The sequence below is a fragment of the Mus pahari genome, chromosome 1 (genome assembly GCF_900095145.1).
Source record: "Mus pahari chromosome 1, PAHARI_EIJ_v1.1, whole genome shotgun sequence".
Lineage (NCBI taxonomy): Eukaryota > Metazoa > Chordata > Mammalia > Rodentia > Muridae > Mus > Mus pahari.
In genome coordinates, this window is record NC_034590.1 from 79,911,298 (window position 1) to 79,925,737 (window position 14,440).

General features: G+C 44.5%; 1 protein-coding gene across 4 annotated transcripts in view; it reads left to right on the top strand.

Moving 5' to 3' along the window:
• Positions 1 to 719: 719 nt before the first annotated feature.
• Znf143 (zinc finger protein 143) overlaps positions 720 to 14,440 on the top strand; it is a 39,807-nt gene continuing 26,086 nt past the window's right edge. The window contains exons 1-5 of one of the 4 annotated variants that reach the window (XM_021194301.2): positions 720 to 830; positions 11,255 to 11,373; positions 12,248 to 12,340; positions 13,128 to 13,211; positions 13,859 to 13,942. In XM_021194301.2, coding sequence (XP_021049960.1) covers positions 11,262 to 11,373; positions 12,248 to 12,340; positions 13,128 to 13,211; positions 13,859 to 13,942 — 373 coding nt within the window. In that variant the 5' untranslated portion in view covers positions 720 to 830; positions 11,255 to 11,261. The remainder of the gene's footprint in view (positions 831 to 11,254; positions 11,374 to 12,247; positions 12,341 to 13,127; positions 13,212 to 13,858; positions 13,943 to 14,440) is intronic. The other 3 variants (XM_021194311.1, XM_029546590.1, XM_029546591.1) reach the window with 3 other exon arrangements.

The following is a 14,440-nucleotide window of genomic DNA, read 5'->3' on the forward strand; positions in this document are numbered from 1 at the left end:
GAGCGACCCACGAGTCCACCGACACACTAGAGCATTCGCTTGGCCTCCCAGCGGAAGCTCGGCTCCGCCGGGTTCTCCGCAGAAGCAGAAAGCTCAACGTCCCATGGCACGGCCATGGCCGGAGACTGGGGAAGGGCAGGCAGGTTCCGAACCCAGTCTCCGGCATCAGCCGCGCCAGGCGCAGAGACCCAAAGCGAAGGCCTCAGCCGACTCCGTGAGCCGCTAGGGAGCGCGTGGGCCGCCCTGCTGCCTTCCTCTAACCTTGCAATGAAATAACACTCGGCAGTAGCGCGGCAAGGCCCACCCGGCCTCCGATACGCGCTCCGGCAGGGCCACCGGGAGCTCCACCGGCTCCACATCAGCCCTGTAGGGAAAATGGCGCCCATCACCCTAGTTCCCTCCCGGGCAATCAAAAGGACGAACCTCCCTCCCTTGCTACAAAATGGCGCCTCCCGCTGGGGCCCCAGAATCGGCATAATTCACTCGTCAGCGGGGCGGAGTGGTCCGCGATGAGCAGTTCCGCCATCCAGTCAGGCACAGGAGCTTTGATTCCTTATCTGGTGCCAGCCACTCAGGAGCGGGTAGGAAGGCCGGGCAGCAATGACGCAGGAGAAGTGGGCGTAGTGAGTGGCGGTTTCCTGCCCGTCAGCTAAATTTGGACCAATCGAGAGCAAGAGTCTTCCAGTGAGTGACGTAAAGATGGCCCAATGGAGGCTAGGGGCGGGACTCAAAATTGCTATGCGGGTTGCGGGGCCTGGGGGCCGGGCGGCTGTTTCCTGTCCTGGTGCATGGTGGTCGGACGAAGGAATTGTTGGAAAATTTTCTCGGAGGTTCGTATATAAATGTGTTTTTACCCAGTGTGCATTATTCTCCGCCCGGCCGCCGCCCTCAGCGCGGCGGCGCGGGCCCACTCGGGCCCCGGCTCTCCCTCCAGCGGCTCACGCCGCTCCTCAGGCCTGGCCGATCCTACGGCCGCCCTCGTAGCGGAGCCCGGGCAGAATCGGAGTTTATTAATAACCCGAGGCCGCCACTCTAGGGCGGCGGAGCCTTTCCCTGTGCGGACGCCACCCCACCCCCCTGTCCCCAGCGCCCCGCCTGTCCCCTTAGGGGGCCGCTGAGGGGAGGGAGAGCAGGAGGGGAGGGTGGAGCTCTCGGGAGCCGGGCGGCTCCGCTCGACCTGACCTTCGCGCGGAGCGAGTCCCTTGGCGCTCGCTCGGTGTCGAAGCCGGTCGGGCTGGGCTTCCGGGCCTCGGTTCTCAGCAGGCCCCAGGAGGGGCGCGGGCCCTGCGGCTGGGGACACCGCCTGCACATCGCCCACGGGTTTCTTCCTAGGCTGATCTTAAGCACAATTTTTTTCTTTAACAGTCTGTGAGGCCTAACATCAAATATTCAAAAATAGTCTCTTGGAATGTTTTATAATGGGACTTTCGTTCACTTTCTTTAACTTTCTCCCTTTCATTAAAGGAAGTTTTAATAAGTAGAAATGCATACCACTGCCCATCTGTTTGTTTAGAATCAGTTCTGCCGTCGCTTTTGAAATATTCAAATCATCTGGCATATTCCGTTGGGAATGTGAGAAATTGCACATTTCAGATTGTGTTCAGTTTGGTCCTTAATTTTACTAGGAAAGATGCATTCTGCTCTGGTCAGCAAAAACCTGTGTAACATTTTAACACTTTCTTCATTCTAAGTATATGTTAAATTCATTGTGAAGTGTAAAGATCACAAAACAAGCATAAATCTTACCCCGACATTTTGAGTATTTGGAGATTAGTCGATCGACACTACAAATGCTCATCCCCTTTGTTTCGATTTGTTTTATCTGGGCCTGGTGTCGCTGTCTATAATCCCAGCAATCGAAGTATGAGGCTAGACGAGTTCAAGACTACTCTTTATTACAAATTACAGGTAGCTACACACAGAGTTCCTGATCTCAAGTTCATGAATAACAGCTTTTTTGAAAGAATTCACACATGTTCAAATTCACCTAAAATAATCCAAACTAAGTCTGGTAGTTCAACTTTGAAATCTAAGCTATCAAGGCAAAAATAGGAGAAATTTCAAATTCAAGGCCTGCCTCCACTACAGGTTGAGTTTAAGGCCAACTTGAGTAACCTAGAAGTACGGCCCTATCCCAAGGGAAGAGCAGTTTGAGGATATAGCAAGTGGTGGGATCCTTACCTACCAGGTACAAGGCTTTAAATTCGGGCCTAAAGACTGCAGATTAACTCACCATGCTAATGCCTACTTATAAATACTTGGGAGTGGAGACAGGAAGATCAGTTCAGATTCGTTTTTGGCTATCTACTCATCAGTCAGTCACACTGGGGGTTGTCTCGGGACCGGGAAAAATAGGCCTATGGAGGTGGTACATGCCTTTCTTTAATCCCAACACTCTGGAGGCAGGTGAATCTACAGATGGAATTTCAAGATAGCCAGGCAGGGATACACAGAAAAACCTTGTCTCATAATGAAAAAAAAACTAAATACTTGACCTGGTGCCCAGGGAGGCCAGAAGGAGGGGACTGGAGTTACAGTGATTGATTATGAGCCATAATGTTGGTGCTGGGAACCAAACCCAGATCATCTAGAGTAGCAACCAGTGATTTTAACCACAGAGCCACCTCCAGCTACCTAAATTTACTGTTTTTTTTTTCTTTTTTTTTTTTTTCCTTTTCATTTTCTTGGTGTGTGTATGCCATAGTGTACTTACGGAGGTCAGAGGAAAACTTGCTGAAGTGCGTTGTCTTTTTCCACCATGTGGGGCTCAGGGAATTAAGTCATTTATTTGTTTGTTTCTTGAGACAAGGTCTCTCTGTGTAGTCCTGGCTGTCCTGGAACTCACTCTGTAGACCAGGCTGGCCCGCCTGCCTCTGCCTCCCAAGTGCTGGGATTAAAGGCGTGGGCCACCACGCCCGCTCAGGGTCTTAGCAGGCTTGACAGGAAGCACCTTTACTCATAAGTCATTGTACTGATCCTCTAGACGGGGTTTCTGCCTCAGGTGTAATACCCTAGTGGAACTGTGTTCACAGCTGGGGGCACCCATCTGTAATCCCAGCACATGGGTACCAGAAGAAGTATGATTGCTAGAGGTTCAAGGCCAGCCTTAGAAAAATTTCATAATTTCTAATTTCTTCATGCCTTGGTAATGTTTTTTTAATTTTTATTTATTTATTACTTTTGAAGTAGGGTACCTCTGTTTAGTCCTAGCTGTCCTGCTCTGTAGACCAAGCTGGCCTTGAGCTCACTGAGCTCCTCTTGCCTCTGCTTCCCACGTGCTGGGATTATGCCCTCTTTGCCAGTTCTTACTAGTCTTCTGTTCTGTTCTGTTTGAGACAAGGTTGTGTTATGTAGCCCAGGCTGTTCTTAAACTTAGCTACTTGTCTCACAATCCTGGTCTCACCCCACACAGGGCATTCTTTGTTATCATAGACATCCTATTGAGTTATTCTCTATTATCATAGATATCCTATTGAATTTGAGTGGTGGCATCTCTTGTGGGTTTTGTTTGCATTTCTCTGATTGCTAGTGAAGTGCATCATTTGTTTTGCATTTGTCTGTTGACTTTTTGTCTATCTTTGGAGAAATGTTTGTATCTTTTCTTTTCCTTATTTAAAAGTATGTCCACACATATGTGCAAGTGTGTGAGAGACGGGGAAGGGAGAGCAAGTTTGGGTGTTCCTATGTCAAAGGACAAGTTGTAGAAGTCAGATTCTCCTTCTATCATGTGGGACCCAGGAATTGAAATAAGCTTTTTAGGCTTGGCTATAGCTCAGTGGTAGAGCCCTTATTCTATATTGGATCTTCTGCAGGGGGTAGGATAGGATATTGAAAATTTAGTCCCTCTACATTTAGTCCATCTCTTAGTCCTTTCAATTCCTGGGGGATACTATTTGAATTTATATAACATACTTGCTTTGTTATTACATACAGTTTTAAAAACCTGGCTGTGGGCTGGTGAGATGGCTCAGCAGGTAAGAGCACCTGTCTGCTCTTCTAAAGGTCCTGAGTTCAAATCCCAGCAACCACATGGTGGCTCATAACCATCCATAACGAGATCTGGCACCCTCTTCTGGAGTGTCTGAAGACAGCTACAGTGTACTTACATATAATAAATAAATAAATCTTTAAAACAAACAAACAAAACAAAAACCAGATACCCCTAGCAGTGAGAGAAGGGGTTGTTTTAAAAAAAAAAAAAAACTGGCTGTTTCGTACCAGGAATACTCTTATGCCCTTTGCTTTTTTTCTTACCTGCACATCTTGTCTCTTTTTACTGCTGACTGGAGGTAAAGCCAGGGTCTTGCAGGTAATGGCCAGGAGCTATAGAGGAGCTGTGTCTTCATGATTCATTAGTGGGCAGGGTAGTTAACGCCTTCTTGATGGGTTTTTACATTGTTGATCTGTTTTTTTTTTTGGTATTGCAAATAGTGCTTCATTGAACTACACACACACAGTGTTGTAAAGGCTTTCATTGTAATGTATTTATTTGAAGGTGGGCACATACTTGCTGCAGTGCCTGTTCGGGGGACAGAGGACCACTTGAGGGAGTTTTTTTCCTTCCCCTCTGCAGGAACTAGGGATCGGGTCATTCCCGTCATCTGCTGAGCCACCTCACAGGCCCTCAGAAGTATTTAATAAATATTAAGAATCATATGGTGGAACATCTTTGTGTTCATTTTTTTTTTTTTTTAATTTTTTTTTTTGTTTTTTTTTTTTTTTTTCGAGACAGGGTTTCTCTCTGTAGCCCTGGCTGTCTTGGAACTCACTTTGTAGACCAGGCTAGCCTTGAACTCAGAAATCCGCCTGAATGTTCATTTTATTGATGGACATGATGGTACACATCTTTAATTCCAGTACCAGGGAGACAGAGGAAGGCAGATCTCTTGTTCAGGCCAGCCATGGTTACATAGTGAGACTGTGCCTTTAAAAAAAGAGAGATTTATTATTTTATGTGTTCGTGGACGGGTGTGTGTAGGAGTAATGTCCATGAGGCCAGAGGCATCAGATCTCTGGAGTATAACTACAAGCGTTGCGAGTTGTGATCTGGGTGCTAGCAGCTGAACTGGGATCCTTTGTGAGCGTAGTACGTACTCTTAATGACGGAGCCCTCATTTGTCTTTGTGATAGTACAAGTTGTCCAGTTACTGTGCAGTTTGGGTAAAGCACTTGGGTAGTGTGTATGAGGCCTTGGGTTCTCTTTCCTGCAACTCCACAAAAAAAAAAAAAAAAAAAGTGGGACAAAAACACAATACTATTAACAATTAACTATGCAGCAAAGATTTCTTCTCTATTTCTATGATAGCATGCACTTGGCAATTAGGTGTGTATTTACATAATCAGCATTGTATGCACACACTTTTGAATAAGTTACCAAGGGTAAGGATCTTAAGAAAAATGGTAGAGATGAAATTACAGTCGGAGGTAAGGAGCCAGATGGAGCTGCTTCTGAATTGGGGTTAATTCTGCCAGCAGTATGATGGGGAGCGTGGGGCATGGGAGTGGCGATGTTCATTTCTGAATGGATTCTAAGATTGCGTTGTAAGGATACTGAGTTTTTCCTTCTCTTTAGAGGAACGTAAACTAGAATGGTATTTTGTTCAGAGCTGAGGGTCTTGTGCTTGCTCTCCCACAGAGCCGAATCGGCAGCCCCTAGACTGTTCTTACAGACTATTTACAGAGCTTCCCCCGAGTTGATAGAGTGCTTGCCCAGCATGCACGAGGCCCTAGTTTCATCTAGCAGTGAGTAAATCCTGTGTGGCGTTTCATACCCGTAATCCCTGCACCGAAGAAGTAGAAGCAGGAGAACCAGAAATGCAGTCAAGGTCATTCTTGGCTGTATAACAAGTTCAAGACCAGCATAGGCTCTATGAGGTAATGTCTTTAAAGAACATGGGGCAGGTCAGAGGAACTGATTCTCTTCTTCTACTATATGGGTCCCAGGAATCAATGGGTTGTCTGGTTTGATGGCCGGCATCCAATAAGCCATTGCTGGTCCTAAATGATTATTTTAAATAAGAAAACAATATGTGCCTAGTACATAATAAGAAAAATGCTGCCAGGCAGGGGACACTTTTAATTCCAGCACTTGGGAGGCAGAGGCAGAAAGATTGGAAAAGAATTTGTCTTCTTGAGTGCCAGAGACTAAGCCCAGGATGGTGTGTGTGGTTTTATATGCTCAGCCCAGGAAGTGGTACTATTAGAAGGTGTGGCCCTGTTGGAGTAGATGTGTCACTGTGGGTGTGGGCTTTAAGACCCTCATCCTAGCTGCCTGAAAGGGAATGCTCTCCTAGCAGCCTTCAGATGAAGATGTAGAACTCTCAACTCCTTCTGTACCATGCCTGCCTGGATGCTGCCATGTTCCTGCCTTGATGATAATGAAGTGAACCTCTGAACCTATAATCCAGCCCCAATTAAATGTCCTTAAAGACTTGCCTTGGTCATAGTGTCTGTTCACAGCTGTAAAACCCTAACTAAGACAGTGTGTATATTAAGCATTAGTCACCTGAAATTTATACCCTCAGCTCGTCATTGGCTCAAACAGTATCAACCCACCCTACAATTTTTTAATTAAGATTTACTTATTATTATATATAAGTACTCTGTAGCTGTCTTCAGATGCACCAGAAGAGGGTGTCAGATCTTATTACGGGTAGTTGTGAGCCACTATGTGGTTGCTGGGATTTGAACTCAGGACCTTTGGAAGAGCAGTCAGTGCTCTTACCCACTGAGCCATCTTACCAGCCCCCCCTATAAATTTTTTATGTGAACAATGAATGATGATTATGAATATTTTTTGTCTCATAAGGATTTACAGAAGTGAAAAATGCTGGAGACTATATATTTTTTTAAAGATTTATTTATTTTATGTATATGAGTACACTATAGCTGTCTTCAGACACCAGAAGAGGGCATCCATTATAGTTGACTGTGAGCCACCATGTGGTTGCTGGGAATTGAACTCAGGGCCTCTGGAAGAGCAGTCGGAGCCCTTAACCACTAAGCCATCTCTCTAGCCCCTGGAGACTATAATTTTAAAGATCATTTATGTAGTTTAATAGAAACTGGGCCAGGTGTGGTGGCCCTTAATCCCCGTACTCAGGAGGCAGAGGCAGGTGGATCTCTGAGTTCAAGGCCAGTCTGATCTGTAGAGTGAGTTCCAGAACTAAACAAAACAAAACAAAGAAATAAGGAATTGGACTGGGGAATATAGCTCAACAGAACAGCAGTTATCTGGCATGCCTAAGACCCTGGCAAGCTTCAGCACCAAACACACAAACACAAAGATACCCTTGGTTTACAGGTGCATACATTGCTGTCTCTAACTACACCACTAAGATACAAGTGTGTATATGCATAGCCAGCAGGATAGAATAAAAAGGGAACTTGATTTGTTAAGCTACTGAATCATTTTACTTAATTTTAAAAATTATATTATAATATCATAAGAAAAATTTGTAATGGTGTAGAAAACAATAATGCCAGGCACCATGTCATACTCCTGTAATCCCAGCCCTAGGGAGTAGAGGCAGGAGGGTCTCTGAATTCAGTGCCAGCCTGGTCTACAGAATAAGTTTCAAGGGGTTGGAGAGATGGCTCAGTGGTTAAGAGGGCTGACTGCTCTTCCAAAGGTCCTGAGTTCAATTCCCAGCAACCACATGTAATGGGATCTGATGCTCTCTTATGGTGTGTCTGAAGAATGCTTCTGTCTCCCGAGTACTGGGATTAAAGGCGTGCACCACCAGCCCTGGCTTAAAGTCTTTCTTTCTTTTTTCTTTTCTTTTTTGTTTTGTTTTTAGTTTTTTGAGACAGGGTTTCTCTGTGTAGCCCTTCTGTCTTGGAACTCACTCTGTAGACCAGGCTGGCCTAGAACTCAGAAATCTTTCTGTCCCTCCCTCCTTTCCTTTCCTTTCCTTTCCTTTCCTTTCCTTTCCTTTCCTTTCCTTTCCTTTCCTTTCCTTTCCTTTCCTCTTCTTTTCTTTTCTTTTCTTTTCTTTTCTTTTCTTTTCTTTTCTTTTCTTTTCTTTTCTTTTCTTTTCTTTTCTTTCTTGTGTGTGGTTTTGTTTAAGAGGAAAATGTACATGTGAACTGTCAGCCTGTTGAAACTGGTGATTCTAATGACCAGCCGGGCCACTCTTTCCAGGATATCTTTGAGGAGGAAACGTTGTGAGTGGTTCCAGCACAGCTAAAGTTCACTGTGTATTAGAGACCATAGGACAGCACTCACTCTGTGTATTTGTGGCTCCCATTACCAGTGTTGGGCAATCGGGGTCTAGTCCTTGAATCTTCACCAGATGCTCCTGTCGGTAACCTCTGGGTTTTTGACTGTTTTGCTTTATGTTGACTTGTTGGTCAGACTGATTGAATAACCGCGATCTTGGTTTTCATTAGAGCTCACCCGTAATACAGAGTTAGAGGTAACAGCCACCTTCAGGGGCAGGGGTTCATCATTTACACTAGGCTGGTGCTTTGGGGGGGGTTAGTTTGTTTACTTTGTTTTATTTTTCTGAAATATAGTTTCTCTGTGTAGCCCTGGCTATCCTGGAACTCTCTCTATACACTAGGCTGGCCTCGAACTCACAGAGATCTGCCTGCCTCTGCCTCCTAAATTCTAGGATTAAAGGCATGTGTATGCTACTACGCCTGGCCAAGATTTTATATTTGTGTATGTTTAGTTAGGATTTACTGCTGTGAACAGACAGCATGACCAAGACAAGTCTTAGAAAGGACAACATTTAATTGAGGCTAGCTTACTTGTTCAGAGGTTCATTATCATCAAGGTGGGAGCATGGCAACATCTAGGCGGGCATGGTGCAGGCAGAACTAAGAGTTCTGCATCTTCATCTGAAGGCTTCTAGTGGAAGACTGACTTCTAGGTAACTTGGACTAGGGCATTATAGCCCATGCCCACAGTGGCACACCTACTCCAACAAGGCCACACCTCCTAATAGTGCCACTCCCTGGCCAAAGCATATACAAACCATCACATTCCAGTCCCTGACCCCTATAGGCTTCTTCAAATATTTGAGTCTATGGGGCCATACCTGTAATCCCCAAAGCAAGACAGGAAACCAGCTGGGCAAACTCCAAATTATTCATCTCCAAGTCTAGTCAAAGCGGTCTTCAGATCTCCAGCTCCTTTTTCATCTTTGTTGAAAGCAACAAACTTCTTTCTTCTGAGCTGGTTCCACTCCCTGTTATCAGCATTCTTCAGCAAATATCCTATGGCTCTGGCATCTCAAAAATCTTAGGGTCTCCAAGACAACTTTAGTGTTACAGCTTCTTGTTCCAATGTCTGGGATCCACACAGGATCTTCTGGGCTCCTCCAAAGGACTGGCATCACTTCTCCAGCTCTGCACTCTGTATCAGTCTAAGGTCAGGTTGACCCACTCCACTTCTGTCACTGTTCTTTGTGATCATCACATGGTACTGGCATCTCCAATACACTGAGGTCTTCCACCTAGGTATCACCAATAGCCTCTCATAGGCTCTCTTCATGGTGCCAAGCCTCAAATCCTTTGCATGATCGCTTCAGTTCTGGGCCATCAACTGCAACTGTACCTTCACCAATGCCCTTCCATAGCCTCTTACACTCCTTAGCTGCTCTTCATGACCCCTTCATGCCTTCAAATAGCCTGGGTGATTCTTACACATTACCAAGTACAGCTACAGCACGAGGTACAACCTTGGCTATGTAAGTACACTGTCATAGTCTTCATGCACCAGAAGAGGGCATCAGATTCCATTACAGGTGGTTGTGAGCCACCATGTGGTTGCTGGGAATTGAACTCAGGACCTCTGGAAGAGTAGTCAGTGCTCTTAACAGCTGAGCCATCTCTCCAGCCCCATCTTGGTCCCTTTTTAATCACCACCAATTCCTTAGCTCCAGCTAACTAGCATCAGTTGTCCCAATAGTCCCTTCTATTTTTCACTCTAAAGCCAGAGCCACATGGCCAAAGCTGCCGTATTCTGATTCTTACTGGGGCTTGAACATTCTCTCCCCAGCACCCAACCCACCTTTGTTCTATTACCACTTTTCTGTTTTCCAACTTCCTCACTGCCTAAGCTTGGCTTTCCTGGAATTTGCTCTGTAGATTGACCTTGAACTCAGAGATCTGCCTGGCTCTGTCTCCTGTAATGCTGGGGTTAAGGATATGTACCACCATGCTGAATTTAAGCTTTTCTTCACCTACAACCTGCTGTGTTCCAGGTTAGAGATCAGTTTGGTTTTGTCTTCTGGAATTAAAGGTGCGTACCATCATGCCTGGATTTAAATTTAGCTGGATGGGATCTTACCCCCAAATTCCTTAAATCTGTTACCTCCAAGAACGTAGGATTCAGCTCTATTTCACTTCCTGATTCCCCTTTAAACTTCAAACCATATATTCTATATTCTTTCTTTCTCAGCTTGCTATGCTTGTTTAAAATGCTCTTCATGAAACTTAATCAGAGAACAGAGTCTCTGCTGGGTTCTTTTCAGACTTTGTTGATGCAATTGATATAAATCTCTTCTCCTTAGCCTCAGGCAGACTTTTCAGACAAGGGCAAAAAGTAGCCCATTTCTTCACCAAAAAACCACAAAAACAGATCCTATGTCACATACTGAAATTCTCCTCCAAAACCTCTTGGGCCAGGTATGTACAGTTCAAATTATTCTCAGCAACAAAGCCTTCCATATTCCTACTAGGATAGCTCATTAAGCCCCATTCATTCTTCCAAACAAAAGCATGGTCAGGCCTATCACAACAATACCCGAGCCCCTGGTACCCACTTCTGTGTTAGGGTTTTACTGCTGTGAATAGACAACTCTCATAAGGACGACATTTCATTGGGGCTTTCTTACAGGGTCAGAGGTTCAGTCCATTATCATCAAGGTAGGAGCATGACAACATCTAGGCAGGCATGGTGCAGGCAGAACTGAGAGTTCTACATCTTCATCTGAAGACTGCTAGGATGAGGGTCTTAAAGCCCACACCCTGTGACACACCTACTCCAACAAGGCCACACCTCCTAATAGTGCCACTCCCTGGCCCAAGCATGTATAAACCATCACAGTGTATTTAGTCAGCTCACTGGTGTTTACCTGTGGATGGCTTACAGGAGCCAATTCTCTCACTCCACTAAGGGAATTCTGGGGATGAAGCTCAGGTCATCAGACTTGAACGTGAGTGCCTTTCTTTACCTGCTGAGCTATCTCAGCTTGGATTCATGTGCACCTTTCCTTCTTCTCAAGTGCTTATATTTTTCTTCAAGGTAGAAAATGTTGTTAGCGCAAATAAATCGGGATTCTCAGGGAATGACAGAATTTCCTGGAGGAGGAATGGAGGCTCAACATGTTACCCTGTGCCTGACAGAGGCAGTAACCGTGGCAGGTAAGCCATCTTGCTTGAAAAAGCATGGAAGTTTCAGTTAAAGTTCTTTTCGTTCTTTCTTTCTTTCTTTCTTTCTTTCTTTCTTTCTTTCTTTCTTTCTTTCTTTAGATTTATTTATTTATTTTATGTATAAGTACACTTTGGCTGTCTTCAGACATACCAGAAGAGGGCATCAGATCCCCTGTGAACCACCATGTAGTTGCTGGGAATTGAACTCAGGACCTCTGGAAGAGCAGTCAGTGCTCTTTTTTTTTTTTTTTTTTTAAAGATTTATTTATTATATATAAGTACACTGTAGCTGTCTTCAGACACTCCAGAAGAGGGTGCCAGATCTCGTTACGGATGGTTATGAGCCACCATGTGGTTGCTGGGAATTGAACTCAGGACCTTCTGAAGAGCAGTCAATGCTCTTAACCGCTGAGCCATCTCTCCAGGCCCTCAAAGATTAAAGTTGTTGCTGTTGTTGATACTTTTTAAAAGCATCCTGTAGATGAATCCAGTGTGTCTGGATGATATGCAGACTCCTCCTGTTCTCTGACCTTTTCAGTTTGGCTAGATGATTTTTTTTAATTTATTTTTTTGTTAATTCTACTTGATTGTCTTTAAGAATTAAACAACTTTGCCGGGCAGTGGTGGCGCATGCCTTTAATCCCAGCACTTGGGAGGGAGAGGCAGGTGGATTTCTGAGTTCAAGGCCAGTCTGATCTACAGAGTGAGTTCCAGGACAGCCAGGGCTACACAGAGAAACCCTGTCTTGAAAAACTGAAGGGAAGAAAAAAAAAAAAAAAAGAACAACCTGTTCTTTTATAGAAAAGAATTTAATGTCATTAACGTGAACATATATAAGTATCTAAATAACTTTGTTTTATCATAGATGGTGACAATTTAGAAAATATGGAAGGTGTTAGTTTACAAGCTGTGACACTTGCAGATGGCTCTACTGCTTACATCCAGCATAATTCTAAAGGTGAGTGCACCTGTGTGGCCAGGTGCTGTGCCAGCGACTCAGAGCCCTCCCCAGCTAGACTGTCAGTGCACTCTCCTAAAAATGCTGTGTTGAATGTGATTCCTGGAGTTGTTTTAATTTCAGTTTTGCTGTGATAGTTTTGGGTTGCCCTTTGACGTAGCTAGAAGATGCTTTGAAACTGAGGGAGGGGAGTAAGATATTTGCTGCTTTGTTAGTCTAGATTGTGATTTCATGTGTTTACAAAGCATGCAGCGGAGAAGACATTTGCTTTTTTTGTTTGTTTGTTTGTTTGTTTATTGGTTTTCTTAAAATGGCATTGTCTCTGAATTGGTGTTTAGTTTGCTTCAAGAAATAGTCCAGTTCTAAAATGTTTTGTTTATATGGAAAACTGACATCCACGTATGTATTATATGTAGACAAAGGTAGACATAGCTCCTAAGACTGAGAATATTACGTACATTGACTGATATGTGTGTTCAGGGTCATTGGTACCAAGTGGTGCACAGCGGTTCAATGCATGTAGCTTACTGTGATGAGCCACTCTTCCTCTTGAATTTATCTGATTGACCATTGGAGGGAGGAAGGATGGCTGAGGGAGGATTTTCTGCTTTCTGTAGGATCACTGGATGTGATATTGAATTGCCTCAGAACATTGAGGGAAGAAGCAAGATGAACATGAGCTTAAGTAGTGTATGTTTTTATAGTTGATATCATTTTGAAATTGTATAAAGTTTTAGATTTTATTTTATTTTGCTGCTAAATTATTGGCTTCAATGTTTTGTTCCAGATGGGAGACTCATTGATGGCCAGGTCATTCAGTTGGAAGATGGTTCTGCCGCCTATGTTCAGCATGTCCCCATACCTAAAAGTAGTAAGTATTTACGACACAACAGCCAGGCATGGTGGCACAGGCCTTCATGCCTGCCAGTGCAAGTGCAGCCACATCTCGGAGTCTGAGGCCACCTTCGTCTGTATAGTGAAGCCTATGGGGGCTAGCCAGGCTGTACACTGCAGCCAGATCTCGGAGTCTGAGGCCACCTTCGTCTGTATAGTGAAGCCTATGGGGGCTAGCCAGGCTGTACACTGCCGGGCTGGGCTCGGCAGTCCTAAGGAACTGTGGCTAGCCAGGGCTGTACACTGCCGGGCTGGGCTCGGAGTCTGAGGCCATCTTCGTCTGTATAGTGAAGCCTATGGGGGCTAGCCAGGGCTGTACACTGCCAGGCTGGGCTCGGCAGTCCTAAGGAACTGTGGCTGTTGTTGGAGCTGAACCCCACTCTGCTCATTTTCTTCTTTTCTTCCAACTCTCCTCACCCCTCGTATGTCTTCCTAAAACAAGTCTCGCAATTCCCTTTTCCTTGAAATACCTTTTCAAAGCAACTTTACTGAGATTACTTAAGTATCCTGTGACTCTTAAAATAGATATCTGTGTTAATCAGACGCTGTTGCAGCTGTCAGTTAACTGGAACCTACTGAAATGTAAATGTATACTGGGATCTAAATGTAAGCATTGCTCTTGAGCAGGGGACAGTTTGCGGCTGGAGGATGGGCAAGCAGTGCAGCTAGAAGATGGGACCACTGCATTTATCCACCACACCTCGAAAGGTACAATAGCTTGGTGAATATAAATCACAAGGAAGAGCTGGGGCTGCAGGAAAAAAAGAACTGTCTTTGCTGCTGGAATGTTGTCATGGGAAACAATTGTTTATTTTTTGAAGCACAAGGCAACAGGTTGGGCCATTTTATAAGGAAAAGCTTTGTGGCAGTTTGATCTGCCCAGGCACAGTATCACAATAAACAAGAGAAACTTTGGAGTGAGGTGTTTGAATACCAGGAACTAACATGAGTCTAAGTTGATTTCTCTTTTTGTACTAAAGATGAGTATGTTATTCTTTAGGTTAAATGTTAAATGTGGAGGCTTTTTCTATGTTCCTAAAGAAAGTGACTTTAATGTCCCAGACCTCAGGTTCCTATATAAACAGTAAAGGTGGTAAATTCTGACTCACACTTTTTTTTTTTTTTTTTTTTTTGGTTTTTTTCAAGTCAGGGTTTCTCTGTATAGCCCTGGCTGTCCTGGAACTCACTTTGTAGACCAGGCTGGCC